Source organism: Mesoplodon bidens (genome assembly GCF_964165515.1).
Source record: "Mesoplodon bidens genome assembly, chromosome: 10".
Lineage (NCBI taxonomy): Eukaryota > Metazoa > Chordata > Mammalia > Artiodactyla > Ziphiidae > Mesoplodon > Mesoplodon bidens.
In genome coordinates this window covers 65,767,296-65,791,939 of record NC_138172.1, presented here as the reverse complement: position 1 = coordinate 65,791,939, position 24,644 = coordinate 65,767,296, and the positions used below count along the sequence as shown (strand labels likewise).

The following is a 24,644-nucleotide window of genomic DNA, read 5'->3' as shown; positions in this document are numbered from 1 at the left end:
AAATCGGAGTGGATTTCAGCCCGCTACACGCGTGGATGGGGGTGGGAGTGGAACCCCGCAGACTGGAGTAACTGTGTCCGTCCCCGCCTAAAACGCTTCCCGCGGGAGTTTTGGCCTAGTGGTTGTGTTGGGGGAGAGGAATGTCAAATTTGGCTCCTGCCCTTCCCCGGGGACTGGAGACTGAAATCTTTATACCAGTTCAGTGCGGGGCGACTTGGGTTCCAGGATCCCCGAGTCCGGGGGGCTCGAGGACAGCGGAGCTGGAGACCCGGGCTCCTGGGTCCCGGCCCCTGAGTGTCCAGCGCTCCTCTCGTTCGCGGCCCTGGCTCCTGTCCTCACTTCCTTCCCTTTTTGGCTCCTGCTCTCGGAGCGGGCGGACGTGGTGGGGAGCGGAAAGGGCGGGAGGGCCCGGGAGTCTGGCGAGGGGGTGGGGTACAAGGGGGTGCGGAAAAGCCAGGGAAGGGACTCGGTCTGGGAACTTGATCAGGGACCGGAGACCTACGGGAACAGCGGCCCGGGACCTGCGCTGCCCCCACCCCTACTGAGCAGGTCAGAGCCAGAGCACCCTGTGACCCTGCCCGTTCCCGTACTCGTGACCCCCTCATCCCTAAAATGCAAGGCCCCCCATATTCCACCCCTGTATCCCTCCTTCCCCCCCGCCCAGCCTCCCTGCAGGACTCCCATCCGGTTACCTAGAACCCACCCGCTTACCTCCCCTCCGGATCCCCTGCGCCCACCTGACTCTCCACCTGCCCCCCTCCTGTCTCTCCCCAGGCGCCCCCATGGCCCGACCCCGCTGATTCCTTCACTCGGCCATGCTCCCGCGGCCCCTGCGGCTGTTTTTGGACACGAGCCCCCCCGGGGGAGTCGTGCTGAGCAGCTTCCGGAGTCGAGACCCCGAAGAGGGTGGGGGCCCAGGTGGCCGGGGCGTGGGCGGGGGGCAGGAGGAGGAGGAGGAGGAGGAGGAAGACGACGAGGTGAGACGCGGGAGGTGGGAGGTAGGGGGCGTGTATATTTCAGAGACTCTCCACCTTTCGGTGTCTGTGTCCCTTCATCTCTTCCTGCCTCAGCTACTTCCGCGCCTCTCGCTGGTGTCTGCCTGTCTCCCCGCTGCGGGGAGTCCCGGCGTTTCTGTGGTTCTGTGCCGCAGTGTGACTCAGGACCTGCCCGCAGGAACCTGCCCTGTTCCTGCCAGGAGCGTCTGGCTGGCTGTCCTGCGGGTCTCTGGCCCTCTCCGCCTGTTCCCGAGTGTGCCCGTCTCTCTGGGCTTGGTGTCTAGGTCCCTGTCTCCCTCCCTGTTTTTGTTTGGCGGGGAGGGGTTTGTTTCCACAGTAACCCGCTCCTCTGATTCCGGGATTGGGGAGGGAACCCTTTGATTTCGTGACCCCTCCCCCCTCTCCTGCCGGGCTCTGGATGGAGGCGCGAAGCCAAGGTTCTCGGACCTTGGAGGGACCATCCCGGGCTGAGTGGCGGGTGGTCACCTGCTTTTCTCCGGGACTAATGGTGGTGGCCAGGAGTATGACTGGGGCCTCGGGAGGCGCCAAAAGTTGGATTTGAGGCCCCGAGGCTTTGGACTCCTGGGTCCAGAGTCTGGGTGAGGGCTGGGTGACTAGCAGGGCTGGTTTTTCGGGATCGGTTGGGGGAGGGGCTGGGTCACATGACATTCTGAGTCTTTCCCCCATATCATCCCCACTTCCCCTTCTCCTTCCTGTACTGGGATCAGAGCCGCCACCTCGAGGGGGGTCTCCAGGGCTGAGGGACCCGGGGAAAGGGGGCTAAGGGGAAGGACTAACTCTTTGGGCTTGGTCAGTTCCTGCGGGGGAGGGCGGAGCATGCAGCTGTGCCTGTGACTGAGGTTTCAGCTTCTCAAGGTCTCTGCCTCAAGCTTTCTGCCTCTCTCGCTTCCCGTCTCCTACCCTTTGCACCTTGATTCTCCGCTGTTCTGGGGTTCAGCTCTGGGGGGAAGGGGCTACAGCGGTCTCCAGGACCAGGGTTCCTGCATTCCATCCAGCCCCCCACGGCAACCCCCTAGACTCCACCGGGCCCTGAGGCGGCTTGCGGGGGGCTGTCTGGGCCCCAGTGGGGGAGACCTGGGGTCACCAGTCCCCCCCACCCCTCGTACTCGCTGGTACTGTCCCCCGCCGCAACAGGTGAGGGGTACAGAGGGAGGAGTAGGGCCTGGGACTGAGGGTTGGGCAGTGGGGTATGGTGGGGAACTGTCTGACCTCCCCTTCCTTGCTCCTCCAGGCCCCTGTGTCTGTCTGGGACGAGGAGGAGGATGGTGCCACCTTTACTGTCACAAGTCGCCAGTATCAGCCTGTTGATCCCTTGGTGAGATCATAACTTTGACTTCACATCTCTGACCCTCCACCTCCCAGTTCCCCTTCCTCCGGCCAACTTTCTGGCCAGAGTGCCAGGTTGGAAGTTTGCAGACCGGACTCTGCTGTGTGACTTAGGTCAAGTCTTTTGCCCTCTCTGAATCTTAATACAGTGAGCCTGGATCATCTCCTAGGTCTGGGATTTCCCCCAGATATCTAGGGGCAGAGTTGAAAAAAGGGTCAGTGACTGGCCCTCTGTCTTCCCCAGGCCCCGAGGCCTCCCCCGCGTTCCTCCCGGAGGCTCCGAGCTGGCACTCTGGAGGCCCTGGTCAGACACCTGCTGGATGCCCGGACATCAGGGACTGACGTGACCTTCACGGCAGCCTTCCTGGCTACTCACCGGGCCTTCACCTCCACGCCTGCCCTGCTAGGGCTTATGGCTGACAGGTCAGGGTCATAAGGGACCAAGGGTCATTGACATGTCTGGACTTTCTAAAGCCAGAATATCCCGCCCAAATAGTCAAAGCCACTAGCGTTTTGGAAAAAATGGACAGATGGAATCTCTTCCACTCCCCAGGCTGGAAGCCCTTGAATCTCATCCTACTGATGAGCTAGAGAGGACAAAAGGGTGAGTGACCCCTGATTCTTAACCTCACAGTTCCCTCCGCCCAGGCTGCAGCCTGACATCTGACCCCTGGCGGATTCCACTTCTCTCAGGGTAGCCATCTCTGTACTGTCAACCTGGCTGGCCTCTCACCCTGAGGATTTTGGCTCTGAGGTCAAGGGTCAGATTGACCGGCTTGAGAGCTTCTTGCTTCGGACAGGGTATGCAGCAGGGGAGGGTGTTGGGGGGGGCGGCGCTGACCTCATCCGCAACCTCCGGTCCCGGGTGGACCCCCAGACCCCCGAACTTCCTAAGCCCCTGGCCCTCCCCGGCGATCCCCCTGCTGACCCCACGGATGTCCTGGTGTTCCTCGCTGACCACTTGGCCGAACAGCTGACCCTGCTAGATGCGGTGAGACCTTGACCTCTGACCCCCATGCCCCCTGCCTCCTACTAACCTGTCCCTGACTCCAGATCCTTACCGTGCTTCCAACCCTTCCTGATCCAGCTCCCAATCTCCTCCATCCACCCAGTTTTGACCTTGCCCCCTTTCCTCTTGATTGTTGCCCTTCAAACCCTGTGCCCCTCTGGTTCCTTGGCCACCTGAGATCCTCACACCCCCGATATTGGAAGGCTGACCTCACTTGACTACAAACTTTAACCTCTAACCTCCGCCCCACAGGAGCTATTTCTCAGTCTGGTCCCCTCTCAGTGCCTGGGGGGCCTGTGGGGTCACAGAGACCGGCCAGGACATTCCCACCTCTGCCCGTCTGTCCGGGCTACTGTCATACAGTTCAACAAGGTGGCAGGGGCAGTGGTCAGCTCTGTCCTGGGGGCTACCTCAACTGGAGAGGGGCCTGGGGAGGTGACCATACGTCCACTCCGTCCTCCCCAGAGGGCCCGGCTGCTGGAGAAGTGGATCCGTGTGGCAGAGGTAAGAGAGAGGCTCAGCCCTACTGGGGACTGTGGTGTGGAAAGAGGCCCACAGCTGCGGTCCCCTCTTGTGATCCCCACAGGAGTGCCGTCTGCTCCGAAACTTCTCTTCAGTGTATGCTGTGGTGTCGGCCCTGCAATCCAGCCCCATCCACAGGCTTCGGGCAGCCTGGGGGGAAGCAGCCAGGTGGGGAGGATGGGGCACTGGAGTCGGGTAAGGGCTGGGAGGGGGGCAACTGAGCCAGGCCCCTCCTCAAGGCCACTGCCCCCTGCTCCCCAGGGACAGCCTCAGAGTCTTTTCCAGCCTCTGCCAGATTTTCTCCGAGGAGGATAATTATTCCCAGAGCCGGGAGCTCCTCCTGCAGGTGAGGCCTGTTCCCGGCATTCCCAGACATTCCCCCCCTCCCCCCCCACCCCCACCCCCATGTCTCCTTGTTCTGTCACCACCAGGAGGTGAAGCTGCAGCCTTCTCTGGAGCCCAATTCCAAGAAGTCCCCGAGGTCTGGCTCCCGGGGTGGGGTGAGTGACTAGTTGGGGGTGGAAGCAGTCTGAGGGATGGAAGAGGAGGCACAGCAGGGTGAGCAGAATTCAACTTGTTCTCTGAGGCAATGGGATAGGAAAGTGTGGAGAGATGGAGCGCCCTTGGATCAATGGCAGGGGTGACCGACTCTTCCCTCTGATCTCAGGGTGTGGTCCCATACCTTGGCACCTTCTTGAAGGACCTTGTGATGCTGGACGCAGCCTCCAAGGATGAGCTGGAGGTCAGTGGGGTGTGTGTGTGTGTGTGTGTGTGTGTGCGTGCGTGTGCGTGCGTGCATGCATCGCGATAATGGAATGAGTAGGCCTCAGGGTCAGACAGACCTCCTTCCAGAAGGGGCTGCAAGGCAGAAGCACTGCCAGGACTCTGTTACTTCGGCAAGTTTGCTTAACCTCCTTGTGCCTTAGTGATCTGTAAATGGGAAACTAGTGGTGCATCTACATCAACCTTTTATTATGAGAGTTAAATGAATTAATGTTTGACGAGTGCTCAGAACATGCCTGAGATGTAAGCATATATAGATAGTTTGCTAAATAAACCAATACTGGGATCTTGGGCAAGTTCCTTATCTTTTCTGAGCTCTAATTTTCTCAACTGTAAAGTGGACCCAATTTTGACCCATGATGTTCTATTTAAAGGGTAAGGTAGGGGGCTTAGGACATGATGGATGAGAGGGGGAGGAGGGGGAGGGCCGGAGGAGTCAGAGAGGCCGAGTGAAATGTGTTTGGGAGAGGGAATGTTCTCTCTGTGGCAGGGTTGGGACCCTCACCCCATCCCCTTTATCCTTGCAGAACGGATACATCAATTTTGACAAGCGGAGGAAGGTGAGGGGAGCACTTGGGCTGGATGCTCGCTGTCCCTAGCCACATCCCAGGAAGGGGAGAGGAGGGCAAAGTCAGGGGTTCCTGAATTTTGGCGCCTGCAGTCTGTGGGCTCCTTCCTAGGAGTTTGCTGTCCTTTCTGAGCTGAGGCAGCTCCAGAACAAATGTCGTGGCTATGACCTCCGACCTGACCCCGATATCCAGCGGTGGCTACAGGGGCTCCGGCCACTGACAGAGGCCCAGAGGTGACTAGCTGGGTGCGGTTGGGACTCCAGGGCTCAGGCTGGGCGTGGGGGTCAGTGTGTCACACACTGACCTCTGCCCATTGCCCTCATCCCCAGCCATCAAGTGTCCTGTGAGGTGGAGCCATCCAGTACCAGTGACCCTCCTGCCCCGCGGGTGCTTCGGCCAACGCTGGTCATCTCGCAGTGGACAGAGTGAGGGAGTCAGTGGTGGGAGGGTGGTCTCTTGGGGACTTGTCCTCCTCCCTCTGACCTTCCCAATGTCCTGCCACTCCAGGGTGCTGGGTTCTGTTGGAGGTCCCACACCCCTTGTCTCCTGGGACTGGCCCAGTGTCGGGGCAGAGGAGGTGCCTGCAACCCCCGCTCCACTGCTGACCCGGCTGGCCCAGGTGAGCTCCGCTCCTGACCTCTGACCTCAACACTGACCCTGACTTCGTGAATCTTTCTCCCTTGACCTCCCTGCCTTCGTGCCAGTTCCCTGTGTCGTTTGTCCCCAGCACATGAAGTGGCCGTCTGTCTCATCTCTGGACTCCGCCCTGGAAAGCACTCCAGCCCTGCAGAGTCCCGCTGACCCCAGCCACCTCTCTCCCCCAGCTTCCTCCCCGAGGCCTTCTCGAGGTCACCGCCGCTCAGCCTCCTGTGGCTCCCCGCTCAGTGGGGGTGCAGAAGGGGCCTCCAGGGGGGCTGGATATGGGGGAGGGGGGTCTGGGCCAGGGGCCTCTGATTGCCACATCATCCGAGTCCAGATGGAGCTGGGGGAAGACGGCAGTGTCTACAAGAGCATCTTGGTGAGGGAGCTGCGGGCTGGGAGGTGGGGTGAAGGATGGTGCCCCGAGGGACTAGAGATGGATGATGTCTTAGATGTCAACAGCCAAATGGGAGGATGATTTTACTTTTAACCGACCTTTGGTTTTAGCAACCATATTTTCTTTTGAAGGTTACTTTGCATTAGCTGGTGCACCTTGAACTTTGGGTGGCCTTATTAGATTTTCAGAACCAACAGCGGTTTCCCCACAGGAAGCAGCCCAGCAACTATGCGGGCTGGCGGATGGAGTACAGGGAGCCACCATGTTGGGTTTCCCTCTTCGCTCGAAAGTTTGGGCGCGGGTAACCTTTTCTGGTTGGGATCACTGGCTAGGGTTGGAAAAATGGAAAGCACAGGTCATCATGGCCAACTGATTGCTCTTTTGGTCTGCTGTCCTGCCAGGTGACAAGCCAGGACAAGGCTCCAAGTGTCATCAGTCGTGTCCTTAAGAAAAACAATCGTGATTCTGCGGTGGCTTCAGAGTATGAGCTAGTGCAGCTGCTCCCAGGGGAGCGAGGTCAGAGGCCGGGAGGGCAGACAGACTCTGGAAGAGAGTGCGTCCACATCCGGGGGGTTGTGCGGGGAATGACTGTGTTTGTGTTTGACACCCTTTCTGAACCTACAGAGCTGACCATCCCCCCCTCGGCTAACGTCTTCTACGCTATGGATGGAGCTTCACTCGATTTCCTCCTGCGGCAGCGGCGACGGCCCTCCACTGCTACACTGGGCCACGCCAGTGGCCCTTCTGCCTCAGGAACTCCCCCAAGTGAGGGAGGAGGGGGTTCTTTTCCCAGGATCAAGGCCAAAGGGAGGAAGATTGCCCGAGCACTGTTCTGAGGAGGAAGCCCTGTTGGCTCCTAGAACTCATGGTGGCCGTGCCAGATGTGGGGAGCCATCCTGAATGGTGGCAGTTGCCGCACTGGGAAAAAATCCAGAAGGACCTGGGGCAGTGAAGCGCCACTGGTTTAACAGACAGCCGAGATCCAGCCCTACGGGAACTGGTAATCTTGGTACCCAAGACGGATACCTGTGTATAGCTTCCCACTTTCCATGAATGCAGCACACAGCTAGTGCTGGGAAAAGGATCCGTTTCTGATTCCTGGCCACATCCTAGCATGCTAAGGGCCAAGGAAAGGCCTGGAAGTAGGGGGAAAGGAAAGGCCTGGAAGTAGGGGGAAAGGAAAAACCTAGAGGCTCTGAGCCCCAGGGGAAGGGAATGGTAAGAAAAAGGTTCTAGTAGGAGCTCCTCTTCCTAGTCTGGGGGTTCCTGTCACTGTGACACTAAGAAACCAAAACACTACGTGAACTCTGCTCCCGTCCTTGCAGTGTGTACGAACTAGCTGCTTGGAGTGGGGGTGGGGAGTTGGCTGAAGGTAGACACCATGGAAAAAGAGGGGCCCAGTGTTCTCTATCCATGAAGAGCTGGAAGCAAGGACTTGGTGGAAACGGTTTCCTCAGAATGGTTTGTTCCACCCCAACAACCTCGCCATCCCTGGTCCCTTTATTTGCTCTTACATGTTTCTCCTCAGTTGCTACAAACCCATGTCAAGTACTAGCCATCCCAATTAAAGTGATCAGCACGAAGAACACCCCTGACTCTGAATTTGTAAGAAACAATTTTAGGACAAAGAAATGGAAGAACAACTTTGTGGACAATGTACAAACTGGGAGACCTTACAATATTACAATGCATTATGTGCTGGGGCTTGAAATCAGTTTAAGCTACACTCAAATTCTAGGAAGAAAGAGACTAAAAATAATATGCCAGGGCTGTTTTGAGGATGACAAGAAATCATAGCAAAGGAGGGTCACCATGTTTCATTCTGGGGTTAGAGAATTGTGAGTTCTTCAATAAACTCACTTTCCCTGAAATTATTGCATTGTAAATGCCCTTTTCTTGTTTCCAACCAAAATAAGGAAGAGTTAAGGCTTCCACGTACAGGCAAGAATTAGGTTTGAGACATTTCGGATTTTAGTCTCAAGAAAGAAGGGTTACTCTGCCACACAGAGATTCCAGTGCAAGGGTCTGGACCTGAGAGGGTAATGCAGGTGATAAACATATAAGGTGGAAGGGACCAGGAGAATGGATGGAGACAATTATGACAGAAGCGGCTGGTCAGAAAACGGCCAGGTGTTTTCACATTTTATTAGCTACAGTATAGACCCTAGAGCTGCCTCATTTCCTCCCCTCCCCCGCCCCCAGGACAGGGTCAGACCTTCCCAGGAGCCCCTGCTTTTGCTGCCTGGGCCCGCTGGAACTCCTGCTGCAGCTGAGCAAGGGTCTCTCTCTGTTGCTCTGACTGCCGCTCTAGGTCCCGGAGCTGGGATTCGTATCGCTTACTGAGGAAAGGCAAAAAAGCAAGTAAGGAGAAATTAGTGAGACTTACTGTTGAGGGTGCTGAAGGCAAGAAGGAGATTGGTGAAAAACTTGAGATCTAAGGCTGAAGGCAAGAAGGAGATTGGTGAAAAACTTGAGATCTAAGGGGAGGATGGGGGCTTCCCTGGTGGCGCAGCGGTTGAGAGTCCGCCTGCCGATGCAGGGGACACGGGTTCGTGCCCCGGTCCGGGAAGATCCCACATGCCGCGGAGCGGCTAGGCCCGTGAGCCATGGCCGCTGAGCCTGTGCGTCCGGAGCCTGTGCTCCGCAACAGGAGAGGCCACAACAGTGAGAGGCCCGTGTACCGCCAAAAAAAATAAATAAATAAAAAATAAGGGGAGGATGGAGGAGAGGAGTTACAAGGGAAGGGTTGGAGGAACTGGACAATTGGGGGCTACTCTGGAGAGCGACTCTACAATGGTTCCTCAACACCTTTATCCCAACGCGTCAGGTACATCACAGGGGGGTGGAATAAAGACTCACATCTCAGCCGTGATGTAGTCCAGCCTTTTCCCCACTGTGGCCCGAGCTTCCCCCAGCTCCTGTTTGACCAGCACGGGACCCAGAAGTTTAAAGACCACATTGGATCCATCCAGCAGGGCCAGTTCCTGATGGAGGGGTGGGACATATATGATCAGAATTACTGCCAGGACAGATCCCTCCTCACCCCACAAATCCCAGTCTCTCACCTCCTTCACGATATTATTTTCTGTTAGTTGTGCCTCTAGTTTCTGCCTCCCTGACATGGATTTACTCAAGTCTGGTGGGTGGGAGGAAAGACTTTATTAGAGACATCACATGCGCCACCCGACCCCCAAAATCCTGATGAGAAAAAGATGCAGTTGAGGAAGTAGGCCAAGGACGGGGCGGCGAGTCAGTGGATGGGAAGAGTATAGAGGTGGGGATGGAACCGCACGCTGGGGCCGGGAGTAGGGGGGTGGGGTGGAGGCAGTGCAGAACACATGGTCTGGGTATGGCTTTGGGTTGTGAGGGAATTGGGGCGAGGCCACACCGACCCTCCTCCTTTACCCTTCTGTAGCTGTTGATATTTCTCCACTTCTCCCTGTAGCTTCTTCTGGATTAGCTCAGCCATGGCGGGGACGAAAGCCTGCGGGGAGCGGGAGCGGGGCGCTGGGTCTCACACTCTGGAAGGTACCCGAGCTCCCTTTTCTGGCCTGCGGAAATGACAGCCCTCCTGACAGGCAGCCTCTCGGGACACCGCAGTCTCTCCGGATCCGGAATATCTGCTCCACCCCGGCCCCAGGGGGTGGCGGGGGAAACAAGACCCCAAACACCTCCACCGAAAGCCTGACCCACTCACGTTCTCTCTTCAGTATTGGTAAACCCGGAAGCAAACATCGAATGCCGGGAAAAGACGGCGCCGGAAGCTTTCGTCTGACGCATGCCGGGAAATGTAGTTCTAACATGTTTAATGAGCGGCGTTCCGCTGAAAAGATTGGATTTGAAAGGTTTTAGGCAAGATGGGGAAACCAAGCTGGAAAAAGAAACTGCACGGTTGCTTGGGTCCTGGCCCCGGACAGCCTCTCTTTCATTACTCGGGCATAAGCAGCTGCACGGGAGGGCGGGGCTCAGGCCCGCGGAGGCCCTCAGTGGCGAGCGCACCCTCAGTCAAGATGGCGCCTAAAAGGCTTCAGACCTGGGGCGGCGCTGATTGGATGAGGGTCGGAGACCTTCCGGGAGTTCCCCATCCGACTGTGGGACAGCTGAGAGGATTTTCCACGTGTATCGTGGTTCGAGTGGACTAGATGGAGACGGTGCCCAAGCTGGGCAGTAATGTCCCGCCCAAGAAAGACAAACTTCAGCGCAAGAAGAAGGTAGAGACCTCCTTGGGGTGGAAGGGAAGTTTTTAGCTGCGGGGTTGGAGGGGTGGGGCGAGGGGCAGCGGACTATCGGGGATCCTGATCTGCCGGCAGAAACCGCGGCGATACTGGGAGGAAGAGACCACTCCGACCGCTGCCGGAGCCTCCCCAGGTCCCCCTCGTAAACGGAAGAGGAATCGAGAGCTCCGCCCCCAGAAGCCAAAGAACACTCACAGCACAAAGAAGTCACGGATCTCCAAGAAGCCCCAGGTCCCGAAGAAACCCCGGGAACGGAGGAGTCCAGGGCCTCAGCGGAGCTTATCTGGGGTGAGCCTGGGACCTGATAGGGTAGCAAGGCAAGTCGCCTTGTGCTTGAGGGCACGAGGGTTGGGGTCAGCCTGAGCCTGTTTCCTAATTGCCTCCTCCCTGCCCCAGGCCCAGGACCCATTTGCAGGCCCCGCCCCCGTCCCTGTGGAGGTGGTTCAGAAGTTCTGTCGCATTGACAAATCCAAAAAGGTGAGGACCAGTCGGAGAGTGGGGAGGGGTTGCAGGCAGGGAGTATCTGGGTGAGTTGGATGGAGGCGGGGCCGGGTGGCTCTCCTGTGACTCCCATATCCCTTGGTTCTCCTCCCACTCCTTCTCCACCAACGATGTTGTAGCTGCCACGTTCTGAGACCAAAATCCGGAGCCGACTTGAGGCGGCTGAAGCTCAAGAAGAGGAAATAAGTGTCAAAGCTGCTCGTTCTGAGCTGCTGCTTGCTGAGGAACCTGGGTGAGTGGACCCTAATATGGGCCTCCCCAGCCCCTGCTTTATGGGGCTCTCATTTCTCATTTTTATGTTGGTACACCCACTTCATATTAGGAAGCCTTAATGCACCCCTGATGCTCACTTGCAGGTTTCTGGAAGGAGAGGATGGGGAGGACACGGCAAAGATATGCCAGGCTGACATCGTGGAGGCTGTGGACATTGCAAGTGCAGCCAAAGTGAGCCTGAGGATGGAAAAGGGGCCAATGGGTTGATGGATGCAGAGTAAGATGGGAGTGGGGACTAGAAGAGAAAATTACCAAAGGGAGCCAATTCTTTCTTTTTTTTCTTTTCTTTTTTTTCTAGCATTTTGACTTGAACTTGAGGCAGTTTGGACCCTACAGGCTTAATTACTCTCGAACTGGGAGGTAAGGGATTCCAGTTACTTCAGTCTTGCCCATCTCAGCCATACCAGTGTGTGTCTGGGTTGTTGATGTGGGGAGGGTCTTGTGATTTGCTTGCATGTGAGGGTGAGCGTGTATGGCAGCATCTCTGCTCTCACCTGGAGAGGAGGAGCTGGCGTAGGGCAGACCTCTGAGCCCAGGTGCCCCCCTGAACTGACACCCTGCCTGTCCTCCAACTCCAACAGACACCTGGCTTTGGGAGGGCGCCGGGGTCATGTGGCCGCCCTTGACTGGGTGACAAAGAAGCTCATGTGCGAGATCAACGTCATGGAGGCAGTGCGGGACATCCGGTCAGTGGCCTCGGGCAGCAGCGGTGGGGCTGAGACAGCCCATCCCTGATCGAATGACAGCCGGTGACTCCCTTTCACGTTGTACCGTTACTCCGCTCCTCCCAGGTTTCTGCATTCGGAGGCACTGCTTGCTGTCGCCCAGAACCGCTGGCTTCACATTTACGACAACCAGGGCATCGAGCTCCATTGCATCCGACGCTGTGACCGCATCACGCGGCTTGAGTTCCTGCCTTTCCACTTTCTCCTGGCCACAGCTGTGAGTGGCTGCAGAGCACAGGGACCGGGTGGCAGCCCCTGAGAAGACTGACCATCCTCCCCTGGGGCCCCAGTAGAGGAAGGACAGAGGGCAATCAGGACTCATTTTTTCTCTCTCTCTCTCTCTTAGTCAGAGACAGGGTTTCTGACCTACCTGGACGTGTCAGTGGGAAAGATTGTGGCAGCTCTGAATGCCCGGGCTGGACGGCTCGATGTCCTGACTCAGAACCCTTACAATGCCGTCATCCATCTGGGACACAGCAATGGTCGGTCCCTGGGTGAACTTTGACCCTGACCATCCTGTTCTACTTTTCTTTTCTTTTTTTTTTTGCAGCTTGAGGGATCTTAGTTCTCCGACCAGGGATCGAACTTGGGCCCTCCGCATTGAGAGCTCTGAGTACTAACCACTGGACTGCCGGGGAATGCCCCTGCTTTTCTTCTATATTTGCTTCTAACGGGTCCCTTCAGCTTGCTCCTCTGCTTCCCTCTCTTGTTACTTCTTGGCCTTGAGTCTCCGTCTTTCCCAGGTTTAATCACCTCAGCGCCCTTTTAGTAACTAAAGTTCTCCTCTGATGCCCAGGGACTGTGTCTTTATGGAGCCCAGCCATGAAGGAGCCACTGGCAAAGATTCTCTGTCACCGTGGTGGGGTCCGGGCTGTGGCAGTAGATTCTACAGGCACGTAAGTTACTTGTTTGGGCCTGAGGTGTTGGGGGGTGAGGGGCGGTGTGTGTGTCACAGCTGGGCAGAAAGGAGGAGCACAGACGCTGCAGCCAAGCTGCTTGGGTTTAAACCCTGGTGTTCTCCCCGACCAGCCATGTCAGCGAGCATGTTAGGTGACCTCGGTGTACCACACATCGGCCTCACCCTGAGACTGGGGATGTGAGTGTCTCGCTCAAGGGCCAGAAGACTTTCTGTAAAGAGCCTGATAGTAAGTATTTTAGGCTTTGTTGGCAATGGGGCATAACTGAGTGATTTATGTAGGTCTTTAAATAACAAGAGGAAACAAAGGATTACAAATTTTTAAGCAATGAACTTAGAAAAATAATTGAACACAATATTTTTGTAATACAGGTCTACTCATGAGAATTGGCTTCCTGTTTTTGAGAATAACATTTGGCTTAATTGAGGTTGAAAGTTAGTGTCCCAAATCATCCAACCCAATTGCAAGTGTTTATCTACAGATGCCGATCTGTGGAGAGATTTTGCGTATGTTATCTTTGCAAACATCTTTTCGCACAGATAGATGATGACATGGGTCGTACTTGAAATGCTCTCAAGTGAGATGCTTTATGTGGTGTCAGTCTTGACCACAATACCGTGCTGTCTTAGCACAAAAAGCAGCCACAGAATAAGTAACTGAATGAGTGTGACTGTGTCCCAATAAATGTTTATTTGTAGATGCTGACCTTGGAGTTTTCAAATAATTTTCATGTTTCAAAATATATTTCTTTTGATTTTTTTTCCCCAACTACTTAAAAATGTAAAAACTATTCCTTACAGCTTGTGGGCTGTACAGAAATAGGTGGTGTGCTGGCTTTGTTGGCTCATGGGCCGTAGTTTGCCAAGCCTGGGGCTTAGCTTAGAAAACTGTTGTAGGTATGAACACGAGTTAAGGCCTATAGAGTTGATCATGGTGCCTGGTGGGTAGGGAGCGCTGTGTTTCATCATCTTTGTCAAAGACGATCGTCCTCTTTAGGTCTGGCTGGTGATGTGAAGGGTTGGGGGTGGCAGGTCTGCTTTGAATTTCCGCCTCACGACCGCTGTGAAGTCCTGACTGCTTTTCCCCTCCAGGGTCCCTCCAAGGTCTGTTTCTCGCCATTCTCGCTGTCTCAGTTTCTAGCCTCTGGTTCTTCCTCCTTCTTGTGTGTCCTGGGTGTTGATGTCAGAATACTCTTTCCCACATGGCTTTCCTCCTTTTATGCCATTGCTCAGGAATCTTCTACATTAAGCATTAACTCCATAACCTTACTTTTAAGTTGTTTGATAGAAAATCAGGAAGAAGAAAATCCCAGTGGCTACCAACTTATGAAAGCCTGCCAGATGCTCAGGCCTCCTGGGCCCCCCATAGTTGTGTCTCTGTGGACAAGTGGTTCGCTTCTGCCCCTTTTACTCCATGTCTGTGCCAGTCTGGAGCTAGGACTGTCGGGGAGCCTGTCCTGAGGTTTTCTGCCTTCTGTGGGCCATTGGACCTGAGCTGGACTTGGCCTTCCCTGGGCTGCCTGGGTCAGCTACTCCTGCGCTCAGGGCTCCATCAGTTCGTTCACGGAAGTTTGGTCAACAGCCTGACACCAGACAGCTCTGGTCCTTGGTCTTAGGCCCACCCTGGCTTAGCTCTGGTCCTCTTCAGGGGTGCCTCAGACAAGCCACAGGGGCTCCAGAGATGAGGCTGACTATTGTCCTCAGCTGGCTTTCTGGAAGCTTGCATTAGGATTGGATTGGACTTGCAAAGCTGAAGTGTTTCTTGCAAGTTCAGTAGCGTGGTAGTGTGGCCTTGGATACCCAACTGGCCACTGGGTGGGCATTTGCACAGGGGATCCCAGAGCTGGGTGTGTTTGGGGCAGGAGCCAGCGTGTGCTCCTGAGTTGTTGGCTCAGTGAAGGGTGTGACCCTGTGTCCCAGGAGCCCTCCATAAGTCCTGGTTTGTGCTGATGGCCTCTCCCTTGGGTGGAGCTGGGCCCTGATTGTCTTGTCAGGACAAGTATCCAGCTGGGCCTCTCTTCGGCCCCATCACAGGCCAAGTCTCTGCTCAAGTAGGAACTCCTTAGTGTCTTCCTCCTGGGTTCACAGCCAAGGCTAAGAGGAGGGTCTTTGGCTTCTGGCAAACATACATCCCCTGGCCTGGCTGGTCCCCCTTCAGCCTCCCTGAGGAGCAACTTGAACATCAATAGAAACTCCAACCTCTGCAAGTAAATGACTTGTATGGTACATGCTTCCTTGAGAGGATTTGGTCACCAGCCTTGCCCACCCTCCTTCCAGGGAAGGGGGCGGGGCAGGGCCCTCGAGCGCATCACTTCCTTGCTTCCTAAGGAGGTTTCTTCAGGTCCATGCAGTCTCCACCTTGTGGCCTGTCATTGCCGGAGAGCAGCTTTGGGAACTATCTCCCGTCCGACCTTCAGGAGCCCCTGCAATTTGTCCCCTCCTGGCCCTCCTGGCCATATTTCCCACCAGCCTGGAAAACAAACCCCTGCTTCCATCTCCCTGTCTCCACGCTCTGATGTTCATTCATTTGTACCTGCTTATACATGCATCTCTGTTTTTTGTGCTTTCTTGAGAATTACCTAGAATGGCTCAAATCCCACGAAGCCCTCCCTGACCACTGCCATGAGCCCTTCCCGCTGCTTACTGACGGGCTGCCTGTCTATGCGGTGGGACCTCACACCTGGGTGTAGATTGTCGTGTGTGTCCTCCCTTTCACTCACATGTCGTGAGTGGGTAAGAGCACAGACACTGAAGACCCAGGTCTGACTTGAATTCTAGCTCTACCACTCACCCTGATTTCCTTTCTCGGAGCTAGCTTCAGTTTCTTCTCTGTAAAAGGGAAATGAAAATAGTACAGCTGCGTGACGCCTCACCGAGAAGAGGTGCGCGGAGTGTGTGGTGTGATGGTAGTGATCACTGTCGTTACTGGTCTTCTCCTCAGCCAGACCTGATGCCTGGACTTCGCCACAGGCCTGCCCAGTAAGCTCATACTATGGATTAATCACCACCCCCTTGCCCCCAGGCACATGGCCACCTCTGGCCTGGACCACCAGCTGAAGATCTTTGACTTGCGAGGGACATTCCAGCCTCTGAGCACTCGGACCCTGCCCCAGGGAGCGGGGCACCTGGCCTTCTCCCAGCGGGGACTGCTGGCTGCAGGAACGGGCGATGTGGTCAACATATGGGCAGGACAGGGCAAGGCCAGCCCCCCGTCCCTGGAGCAGCCCTACCTCACCCACCGGCTCTCAGGCCACGTGCATGGCCTTCAGTTCTGCCCCTTTGAAGATGTGCTGGGAGTGGGGCACAGCGGGGGCATCACCAGCATGCTGGTCCCTGGTGAGTGGGCAGGGCTGGGGCTCTAAGTGGATGACCTCGGGATGGAAGCTGGGGTGGGCCTGACCCTGAGACAGCTGGGGGCCAGAGGCTTCCTCAGGCTGGAGCAGGTTCCTGTTTACAGTTCCGTGTTCCCTCCTCCCTCCAGGGGCTGCTGAGCCCAACTTCGACGGCCTGGAGAGTAACCCATACAGGAGCCGGAAGCAGCGCCAGGAGTGGGAGGTGAAGGCCCTACTGGAGAAGGTGAGGAAGTGTCTGCGTGTGGTTTGGGGCCAGGGGTCTTGGGAAGAGTGGGCTTCAGCGGCGTCTCTGGTTTCCAGCCCTCTTTGGTGTCACCCTCCTGTGGCTCCTTATGCATTCCTGTCCCTCTGTGACACACCCAGGTACCTGCAGAGCTCATTTGTCTGGACCCACGAGCCCTGGCAGAGGTTGATGTCATCTCTCTGGAGCAGGAAAAGAAGGAACGGCTTGAGAGGCTGGTATGGAACAGGCCCCCGAGGGCCCGGGGCCTTCCTCACCCCCACATCCTGTCCCCGCCATGTCCTCAGAAGTGCAGTTCCCTGCCTTGGAAGTCTGTTTCAGGTTTCACTCCTGTCCCCTCCCTCAGGGCTACGATCCCGACACCAAGCCTCCCTTCCAGCCAAAGCCAAAGCAGAAGGGCCGCAGCTCCACAGCAAGTCTGGTGAAGAGGAAGAGGAAGGTCATGGATGAGGAACACAGGGTAAGCGAGCACTGGGGGATGGGCCGGGCGGCCTGTGGGCTGTGCCCTCCTGCTTGTATCTTTGGCCTTGCCAGCCTGCCACTTCTCACCTCGCCCCTTTCTCCCCACCCCAGGACAAAGTCCGGCAGAGCCTGGAGCAGCAGCCGCAGAAGCAAGAGAAGGCCAAGCCCATGGAGGCCCGGCCATCTGCCCTGGACAGATTTGTGCGCTGAGCCAGGCTCCAGGGGTTCCTGGGAATGACATTCTCTCCCCAAGAGCACCTGTGGGGAATGACCTGTTCCCTGGAATGAGGAGGGAGCAGTGAGCTCCCCCCCCCACAGGGGGTGGAAAGCTGACTACCGGGGGTGGGGGGAGAGGGCTTGGTATTAAACAGGAAGGTGGGTTTTTGGATAACATGTCTGGATCATCCCGTGGACCTGTTCCCTTCCCATGTCCGGCCTGGGGCTGCTCTCGGACGCGAGAGGTCGTGGTGTCTTGCTTCTACCCTCACCCCTATCTTGTGGTCGCTGTGGCTTTAGTCTGGCTCTCTAGGGCCTTCCTCCAGGGAGAGGCTGTCCTCCCTCTCCCACATCCCTGGAGATGTCCTTTCCATCCAGCAGCCTCTGGTAGCCTTCAGGCTCCCCAGGTTTGTGATCTGAGACTCCTGGTGAGGACCACACTGTACTCGAAGAGGAAAAGAGACAAGTTTATTGAGGGGCTTGTGCCCCTCCCCTGCCGTGGCTGGAGAGAACAACCCAGCATGTGCAGCTCTTCTTGATGACCATCTTTGGGGCTGGCAGGCCAAGCAGCCCCCTAGGTGTCTCCTGTATCCCTCAGTCTTCCGTGACAGACTGAGCATCTGGTGTAGGGCAACCAATCAGTTGCAGCCAGCTAGAGCCCCTGCCTTGGGCCCAGGAGAGAGAAGGTGGTGAGGGTGCTGGCTGGACTCTCAGCTCCTCACCCCTCTCCTGGGCGCCCAGGCCCTCTCAGCTGTGAAGCCAGGCTATTATCCGGCATCGGAGGATGCCGAGGACTCCCTGGAGCCAGGAGCAGAAGGGTACAGTTCTTTCCCCGTCAGAGCCACCCACCAGCTTCCAGGCTTCCTGCATCTCCCAGGGGTCCAACTTGTGAGATGTCAGCAGGAATTTCCCATAGCAGCACCGATCCAGGGGGTAGTGGGTGGCACCAGCCAGCTTGACACAGTGGGTTGGGGCGAGGCCTCCTCGTCGGGCACTTAACCCCACAAAGACATCCTCCAGTGGCAGAGGGGGTGCCCGGCTGGCTACCTTCAGTATGAGCTGCACAGCAGAAGCCGATAGCACATACCCCGTGCCTGAGGCGTAGGGGGGAAAGGGGCCCCAGGTGGGAGGCCACTGTTTCTCTGATATCTGGTGCTTGCCCCCTGGTGTCCGAGAGGGGTACACCCACCAATGCACACGGCCCAGGTACAAGAGAGGCACGGGCTGCCTCGCCAAGGTGGGGCCTCCTTCCCACTTTTCATCTCCAACTTTCGCCTTTCTCGGGGGCCCCATGCCCCTTTCCCATTGCTCCCAGCGGCCTCCTCGCCGGACCAACTCTGATACCAGTTCGGGGACATTGACGAACACATCATCGTCGGTCTTGAGGATGTAGCGGGCCACGGGGCAGTGTTTGTCGGCCCAGTTCAGCCCGCTGAGGGTCTTGAGAGTGAGGTTGCGGTAGGAATCCTGGAAGGCCGCCTGCATGATGTCCCCCTGGGCCGCTGACTCCCGCGCCAGGTCGTTCCCGCGCGAGCCCCAGCTGGGTTCTCCCAGCAGAAAGACAGTCTGCACCCTGAGCCCTCGGGCCTCGCGCAGCCGGCCCCACGAGGCCCGAATGGCGTTTCTCCGGTTCAGGTTCTCCGGGGCCGTGCACACCAGGATTAGCAGAAAGGGCGGAAGACCGGGACCGCCGCACGCCTCCTCGTTGGGGATCAGGAGGCGGGGCAGGGTCAGGGGCGGCCCGGGCGAGGCCGGGCCTGGGAGCAGGGAGGCTAGCGAGAGGCTCAGCAGCTCCTCCCCGATGCCCGAGGGCCCAAAGAGCGTCCAGATAATCACGAGCAGCAGGGCGGCCAGGAGAAGGCGCCGGAAGAGGCTGAGGCGCATGGTGCGGCGCAGAGGGGACCTGGAGGGAAAGATGGAACGCGGTTAGAGGGCGGAGAGTGCAGATCTAGGACACTTGGATCCCTAACCGGCCACGCCAGGGCTGGGGCGGGCGGAGAGTACGGCCTGTACCAGCGCCCTAAGGTGCCGGCGCGGGAGGCGGCGCGGCGGAGCCCATGGCTGCAGCTGGGGGGAGGTTACCTTGTCGGCTCGGCCGCCGAGGCCTGCCTCCATGGCCGGCGGGTTTCCGCTTCACCAGTCACCCCCCCGGTCCGCGGAAGCGGCCTAGTCCCGCCCCTCTCGCTGGGAGGGCGTGGCGTGCGCTTCCCCAGCAACCCTCTGAAAACCTTCGCAGCCGCGCGGCAACCACAATGCAGATGGGAGGGAGCGGGTGGTGTAGAAGTGGGGCCTTCCCCGAAACTGGCCAAGAATGGAATTGGACCTGCGGGCCTCTGGCACAGCGGGCGAACGCTGTGCAGCCGGAACGGCAGCGGCTCCCTGGCAACAGCGCGCCCCACCCCTCCCTGCCGCTCAGCTCTTCCGGGTCACCAATATCAGCATCTCCCCCCAACTCTCAGAAGCCTAGGGTGGTAAAGAGCTGGAAATACCTAAGCGGCAACCGGCTAGGCTCAACTACCTACACAAGCCTCAACACCCTGCAAGCCAACGATAGGGAGCCTAGTCTTGAAAATCATGAGGGCTTCTCCTGAGGATGAGCGTGTCGGTTGCCCCTTCTCCCACCCACCTGGAGAGCGGGGCACCACTAAGTAAAATGTTGCTTCCCGCAGTGGGGAGTGGCAACAGCACAGCTTTAACCAAGACCAAGGACACTGTCTGGGCAGCTGAGTGGGGAAATCAAGCAGGAGGGAAAATGACCAACAGGGCCCAGTGTGAGAACATGTTCCCTATTAGTGTCTCCAGAAAAATGCAAAGAACCATAAAGAAGAAAGCCACAACTGTATAAACTATTTATTAACAGACAACGCCCACAAATTTATTTCTTCTTGGACACACCCACGGTGCGGCCACGGCGGCCTGTGGTCTTGGTGTGCTGGCCTCGTACACGAAGTCTGCAGGTGAGAAAAGAGAAGGGTTACAGGTCTTACACCATACAAAACAAACGTCTGGAAAAAGACAGAGCATGAAAATTCCCTGGGAGTCTAGGGACAGGCAGAGATGAACCCCCGCCCCACTCACCCCCAGAAGTGGCGTAGCCCTCGGTGGGCCCTAATCTTCTTCAGTCGCTCCAGGTCTTCACGGAGCTTGTTGTCCAGACCGTTGGCCAGGACCTGGATACAGAGGAGAGGGTGAGGTATGCTTGTTCTACCCCCTGGCCTATGACCAATTCTAAACGGACATCCTGCTTTTCTCTAATCTCTCCCATCTTAATACACACCTGGCTGTATTTTCCATCCTTCACATCCTTCTGTCTGTTTAAGAACCAGTCTGGGATCTTGTATTGGCGTGGATTCTGCATAATGGTGATCACACGTTCCACCTGGCAGGCAGGACAAGGGTCAGGTCCAGATGGTCTCCCCGCCCCCTCCCCATAGGCCCAACCCCCAGCCCCCCTTGTCCTCACCTCATCCTCAGTGAGCTCTCCTGCCCTCTTGGTGAGGTCGATGTCTGCTTTCCTCAACACCACATGAGCATATCTTCGCCCCACACCCTGAGGAAAGGTTTCAGAGTCGGATGAGTCTGATTTTTTTGGTTTCCTTTATAGACTCATGATTCAAAAAGCACAGAAAGGTAGGTCCTAAAATAAACTAGTGTCTTATACTTTTCCAGATACAAAGCCTAATCATTAAAAGAGAAAAAGTTTTGTTCAGAGGCAGGGCTGGACCAGAGGACTTGGGGCATACACCCCTTGAAAGCAGATTTTTCCCCACATTGCCCAGCATACGGACGTAGTTGTAAATGCTGCTGTTAAGACAACACAGCAGCACCCAAGAATGGCACCTCCTCATTTCTGCATCGTGGAGGATGAAGCTGATGTCCCTCAGAGCTGATGTGGCAGCAAGATTAGAGTATTTTGAATAGGGTTGATTAAGGGGTAGGAATGTCAGTTGCTAATGTCTAAGGGCCACGGGCCATGATCCTTTGGGCAGGTCACTGCACGATCAAACTAAACGGACACTTACACCAGTGACATTGTATCACCACCACCACTGGTACTCCTTGCCACCTGAATTCAAAGCCAAATAGACTTGGATAGTGAAGGACTGTGTGCTGGGTTGACTAGTGTCCCACCAAATGTATGTCCATCCGGAACCTCAAAATGTTACTTTATTTTGAAATATAGTTTGTTAAAATGAGGTCATACTGGATTAAATCCAATGACTGGCGTTCTTATCAAAGGAGAGGACACAGACACAGGGAAGCAAGCATGTGATAAGAGGCGAGACACTAGAGTGATGCAGCTGTAACACAAAGAAACCAAGGATGTCTGGCATCCAGAACTGAGAGATTAAGTTTCTGTTGTTTGAAGCCAACAAGTCTGTGTTACAAGGGCCCCAAGAAACTGAAATAGATGATATTTCCTCTCTGTAAGAAAGTGACCAGGAAGTCAAATTACCAGATTGATTTGGAAGAGACTAGGATCTTATGTCTCTCTCAAACTTTAATTCTTTTCCTTCTACTTTTAAGTGTTTAAAACTTTCCATAAACAAGTTTTTAAAAAAGTCGCTGTCAAGCTAAGGTTTTTGAAAGCCCTGTTTAGATACTGGCTTGCCAACCTCCTAAGTTAGACCCCCAGATCCCCTTTACTCTGCCCCAAGCAGACCACCCTTATTCTCTCCATCCAGAAGAGTACACTACAGGAAATCATCACTTTCTCATCTTTGTAGCTCAACGGCCTGGACCATCTAACAGAAGAGTTGATACTAACTTCATACTAGTCTCTGAAACCCAGTCATTGTGACCAATTCCAACCCCCTCCACGTTTCCAAACAATCCACAGACAACAGTTATCATCCTGATTTAGAGAAAGAGCAGAACAACCAGCCTTAAGGAATACTCATAGCAAAAGTGTACAAATGGAAACAAAACAACAAAGGGATCATGGCACAGAATAACCTTGCAGGTGTGTATTACCTCTCAGCAAATACCCTCTTCTGCTTGTGCCAACTTCAATACTTCACCTTTCTCTGGCCAATTAACCTTGCTCCTCTAACTACATTTTTTTGAGGAACCCCTCCTTATACTCAACCTCCCCCGGCAACTTTCTTCCAATTTCTAAGTATTACCCCACCCTACATTCCAGATCATTAACAAAAGACCACCTGCAAAGGTGGTGGAGCAACAGGGCTCCCATTCATTTCTGGTAGAAAGTGTAAATTGATACGACCACTTTGGAAAACTGTTTAGCAGTATTACTAAAGCTAAACATATACATGTCCTATATACCTACCAGAAATGTAGATGGATGTTCTTTAAGAATGTATATGTACATGTACTAGAACATTTGTAACAGCACTATATGTAATAGCTAAAAACTGCCCCCCCCCAAAGACCACCTGCAAGCTTTAGTTGTCTCACCAGAGGAAGAGCCAGCAAAGGCTGACTTTCCACACAATTAGCAACGGCCCTAGTACCTGTCTATATCTAATCTTTCCCAGTGATAAGTAGGGCATCAAGTTAATAAAAAGATTTATCAAAATACTCATTAAGTATCGGAAACTGCTTTGGTTAAACTGTTTTAAGCTGACTACAAAGGTTGACACATACTTAAGGTAACAAATAACAAACTAATTAATTTCAAAGAGGCAAAGGAAGGGTTTAACAGAAGTTAAACTACTAACCATGCTCATCTTTTATTTTCTTTTATTTTCACTATCTCATCTACAGCCTTTAAAAAGGGAACAGGCAACCTCACAGATACAGTGGGCTCAGTTCCAGACCATGCCGAACAGTGAATATTGCAATAAAAGGAGCTACACAATATATTTTGGTTTCCCAACACATGTAAAAGTTATGTAACCTATTAAGGGAGCAATAGCCTTATGTCTCAAAAAAACCCATACATACCTTAACACCAAAGACCACCGATCACAGATCACCATTAACAAATACAGCAATGAAAACGTTTGAAATATTGCAAGAATTACCAAAATGTGACAGAGACACCAAGTGAGCAAATGCTATTGAAAACTGACTTCCTTGAGACAGGGTTGCCACAAAAAACACATTATTGCTAAGCACGATAGAATGAGGTAAGCCTGTACTGTTATTTCACACTGCCTTACTAGTTTCACAGAAGGAAGCAGTCTTCATATGTACCTTTTAAGTATGAAAGCTGTGCTCCTTGAATTACAGAATGAAAAAGTAAATGCGATGGATCTTATAAAGAAAAGTTTATGATATACTGTTTTAAATTAACAACCTATCTATAAAATAGTGATAATGGTGTCCTGTCATGACATAGTGACACCTCCCATCTCCCAACTTAGGATCTCTTGGCATTTCTACTCACCCTTCGAAATGTACAATTATCCAATTCCTAGGATATACACATTTCCCAGGAAGAGTTGCTGTTATGATGCACTGGGGGAGAGGGGCAGAAACCAAATGTAGCACGGACCTTACAAGCTGATTGATGGCTGATGGGCCAGGAAGTTTTTAGTGTATTCAGGTAGACAACCAAACCCATTCCCCATCCCCTAGGTGAAATACACTGGCTTGACCTGAGACTGTTCTTTGGCTTTTATCACTTACCTTTTAGGGCAAATATGGTTAAGGGGACTAGTTGCGCTCTTAACTATTCTTTTTTTACCCAGCAAACGTGGTGATCTGGTTGGGACTTCCTCCACCTTGCCTTAACGACAGCTCAATTGTTAACCACCCAAGTTTCACTTAAACCCAAGTAGTCCTTACCCTACTTTACCTTAATTGCAGTGATGGCAAAGGCAATTTTCCGCCGCCCATCGATGTTGGTGTTGAGTACTCGCAAAATGTGCTGGAACTTCTCGGGGATTACTAGAGACTGACAGAGATTCGGGGAGAAATTAGACACCGTGAACTACCATTAAACCGTAACCTCAAACACGAGCGTTAAGCTTGTCACACAGAGAGCAAGAAGCCTCCGTCAGGTTTTCACGACACAACAAATCCTCAGTCCTGCAGACAGCAGGAGCATCAAGTGTTCAGGCTTGGAAAGATGCAACCTCCGGGAGGAAGCACGTCTCCTGCCTGTTCCCAAAGTACACTCTTGAGTGGCGGAGGCCGAGGTCCCCACTCACATCCAAGCCTTTCCAGCGCCCGGGGAATGACTTCCTCCGGCCCCACTCCCCAGAACTGGATGTCTTTAGTCGTCCTTTTCCAGGGGTGCGATCCAAGGCTCCACACAGAAAGTTGCAGGCCCCCAGGGTAGGACATTTTCGGCCCCCTGACAGCAGACCTTCCTTGCCCCGGTTCCGATGTCGCCAGATCCCCGAACCGATTCCAGTCTTACCATGGCGGCGGCCCCAGCCGCGGCGTGTAGGCCTCCAGTGGAAGAGAGAACGGAAGTGACGTACCAGCACTATATCACTACCCGTCGGAAGGGGCGGAGCGCTCTTGATGAGGAGCTTCCGGAAACTGTGC

At 54.8% G+C, this 24,644-nt stretch overlaps 5 protein-coding genes across 5 annotated transcripts; 2 read left to right on the top strand and 3 right to left on the bottom strand.

Annotated features, from left to right (window-relative positions):
• The first annotated feature begins 417 nt into the window (after positions 1-417).
• Positions 418-8,132, top strand: RGL2 (ral guanine nucleotide dissociation stimulator like 2). Its single transcript, XM_081247728.1, has 18 exons — positions 418-549; positions 775-977; positions 2,248-2,331; positions 2,587-2,765; positions 2,896-2,946; positions 3,036-3,333; positions 3,604-3,855; positions 3,938-4,041; positions 4,135-4,219; positions 4,305-4,373; positions 4,541-4,615; positions 5,184-5,216; positions 5,337-5,458; positions 5,555-5,650; positions 5,733-5,844; positions 5,953-6,243; positions 6,663-6,777; positions 6,886-8,132. The coding sequence occupies exons 2-18, from the start codon at positions 816-818 to the stop codon at positions 7,095-7,097; spliced, it is 2,340 nt and encodes a 779-aa protein (XP_081103854.1). The 5' UTR covers positions 418-549; positions 775-815; the 3' UTR covers positions 7,098-8,132.
• Positions 8,133-8,388: 256 nt separating this feature from the next.
• Positions 8,389-9,994, bottom strand: PFDN6 (prefoldin subunit 6). Its single transcript, XM_081247527.1, has 4 exons — positions 9,667-9,994; positions 9,327-9,397; positions 9,121-9,245; positions 8,389-8,600 (listed from the first exon to the last, which is right to left on the bottom strand). The coding sequence occupies exons 1-4, from the start codon at positions 9,728-9,730 to the stop codon at positions 8,471-8,473; spliced, it is 390 nt and encodes a 129-aa protein (XP_081103653.1). The 5' UTR covers positions 9,731-9,994; the 3' UTR covers positions 8,389-8,470.
• A 304-nt stretch (positions 9,995-10,298) lies between these two features.
• WDR46 (WD repeat domain 46) lies at positions 10,299-17,360 on the top strand. Its single transcript, XM_081247525.1, has 15 exons — positions 10,299-10,472; positions 10,572-10,784; positions 10,893-10,973; positions 11,117-11,229; positions 11,354-11,441; positions 11,569-11,630; positions 11,852-11,956; positions 12,062-12,212; positions 12,342-12,477; positions 12,792-12,891; positions 15,934-16,247; positions 16,393-16,487; positions 16,628-16,723; positions 16,852-16,965; positions 17,079-17,360. The coding sequence occupies exons 1-15, from the start codon at positions 10,404-10,406 to the stop codon at positions 17,175-17,177; spliced, it is 1,836 nt and encodes a 611-aa protein (XP_081103651.1). The 5' UTR covers positions 10,299-10,403; the 3' UTR covers positions 17,178-17,360.
• Positions 17,361-17,626: 266 nt separating this feature from the next.
• B3GALT4 (beta-1,3-galactosyltransferase 4) lies at positions 17,627-19,433 on the bottom strand. Its single transcript, XM_081247526.1, has 2 exons — positions 19,266-19,433; positions 17,627-19,086 (listed from the first exon to the last, which is right to left on the bottom strand). The coding sequence occupies exon 2, from the start codon at positions 19,065-19,067 to the stop codon at positions 17,931-17,933; it is 1,137 nt and encodes a 378-aa protein (XP_081103652.1). The 5' UTR covers positions 19,068-19,086; positions 19,266-19,433; the 3' UTR covers positions 17,627-17,930.
• Positions 19,434-20,006: 573 nt separating this feature from the next.
• Positions 20,007-24,607, bottom strand: RPS18 (ribosomal protein S18). Its single transcript, XM_081247309.1, has 6 exons — positions 24,514-24,607; positions 23,947-24,045; positions 20,647-20,733; positions 20,461-20,562; positions 20,262-20,353; positions 20,007-20,134 (listed from the first exon to the last, which is right to left on the bottom strand). The coding sequence occupies exons 1-6, from the start codon at positions 24,514-24,516 to the stop codon at positions 20,059-20,061; spliced, it is 459 nt and encodes a 152-aa protein (XP_081103435.1). The 5' UTR covers positions 24,517-24,607; the 3' UTR covers positions 20,007-20,058.
• Positions 24,608-24,644: the final 37 nt, after the last annotated feature.

Bases quoted from the DNA above. Each gene is read 5' to 3' on its own strand.
- RGL2 (XM_081247728.1), top strand. From the start codon at position 816: ATGCTCCCGCGGCCCCTGCGGCTGTTTTTGGACACGAGCCCCCCCGGG. The intron at 4,042-4,134 runs GTGGGGAGGATG...CCTGCTCCCCAG, and splicing joins GCCTGGGGGGAAGCAGCCAG to GGACAGCCTCAGAGTCTTTT. The intron at 4,616-5,183 runs GTCAGTGGGGTG...TTATCCTTGCAG, and splicing joins CCTCCAAGGATGAGCTGGAG to AACGGATACATCAATTTTGA.
- PFDN6 (XM_081247527.1), bottom strand. From the start codon at position 9,730: ATGGCTGAGCTAATCCAGAAGAAGCTACAGGGAGAAGTGGAGAAATAT. The intron at 9,246-9,326 runs GTGAGAGACTGG...CCCCTCCATCAG, and splicing joins AAAATAATATCGTGAAGGAG to GAACTGGCCCTGCTGGATGG. The intron at 8,601-9,120 runs GTGAGTCTTTAT...GCCTTTCCTCAG, and splicing joins GACTACATCACGGCTGAGAT to TAAGCGATACGAATCCCAGC.
- WDR46 (XM_081247525.1), top strand. From the start codon at position 10,404: ATGGAGACGGTGCCCAAGCTGGGCAGTAATGTCCCGCCCAAGAAAGAC. The intron at 11,230-11,353 runs GTGAGTGGACCC...GCTCACTTGCAG, and splicing joins CTGCTTGCTGAGGAACCTGG to GTTTCTGGAAGGAGAGGATG. The intron at 12,213-12,341 runs GTGAGTGGCTGC...TCTCTCTCTTAG, and splicing joins ACTTTCTCCTGGCCACAGCT to TCAGAGACAGGGTTTCTGAC.
- B3GALT4 (XM_081247526.1), bottom strand. From the start codon at position 19,067: ATGCGCCTCAGCCTCTTCCGGCGCCTTCTCCTGGCCGCCCTGCTGCTC.
- RPS18 (XM_081247309.1), bottom strand. The intron at 20,563-20,646 runs GTGAGGACAAGG...CCTGCCTGCCAG, and splicing joins GAGAGCTCACTGAGGATGAG to GTGGAACGTGTGATCACCAT. The intron at 20,354-20,460 runs GTGTGTATTAAG...CTCTGTATCCAG, and splicing joins AGGATGGAAAATACAGCCAG to GTCCTGGCCAACGGTCTGGA.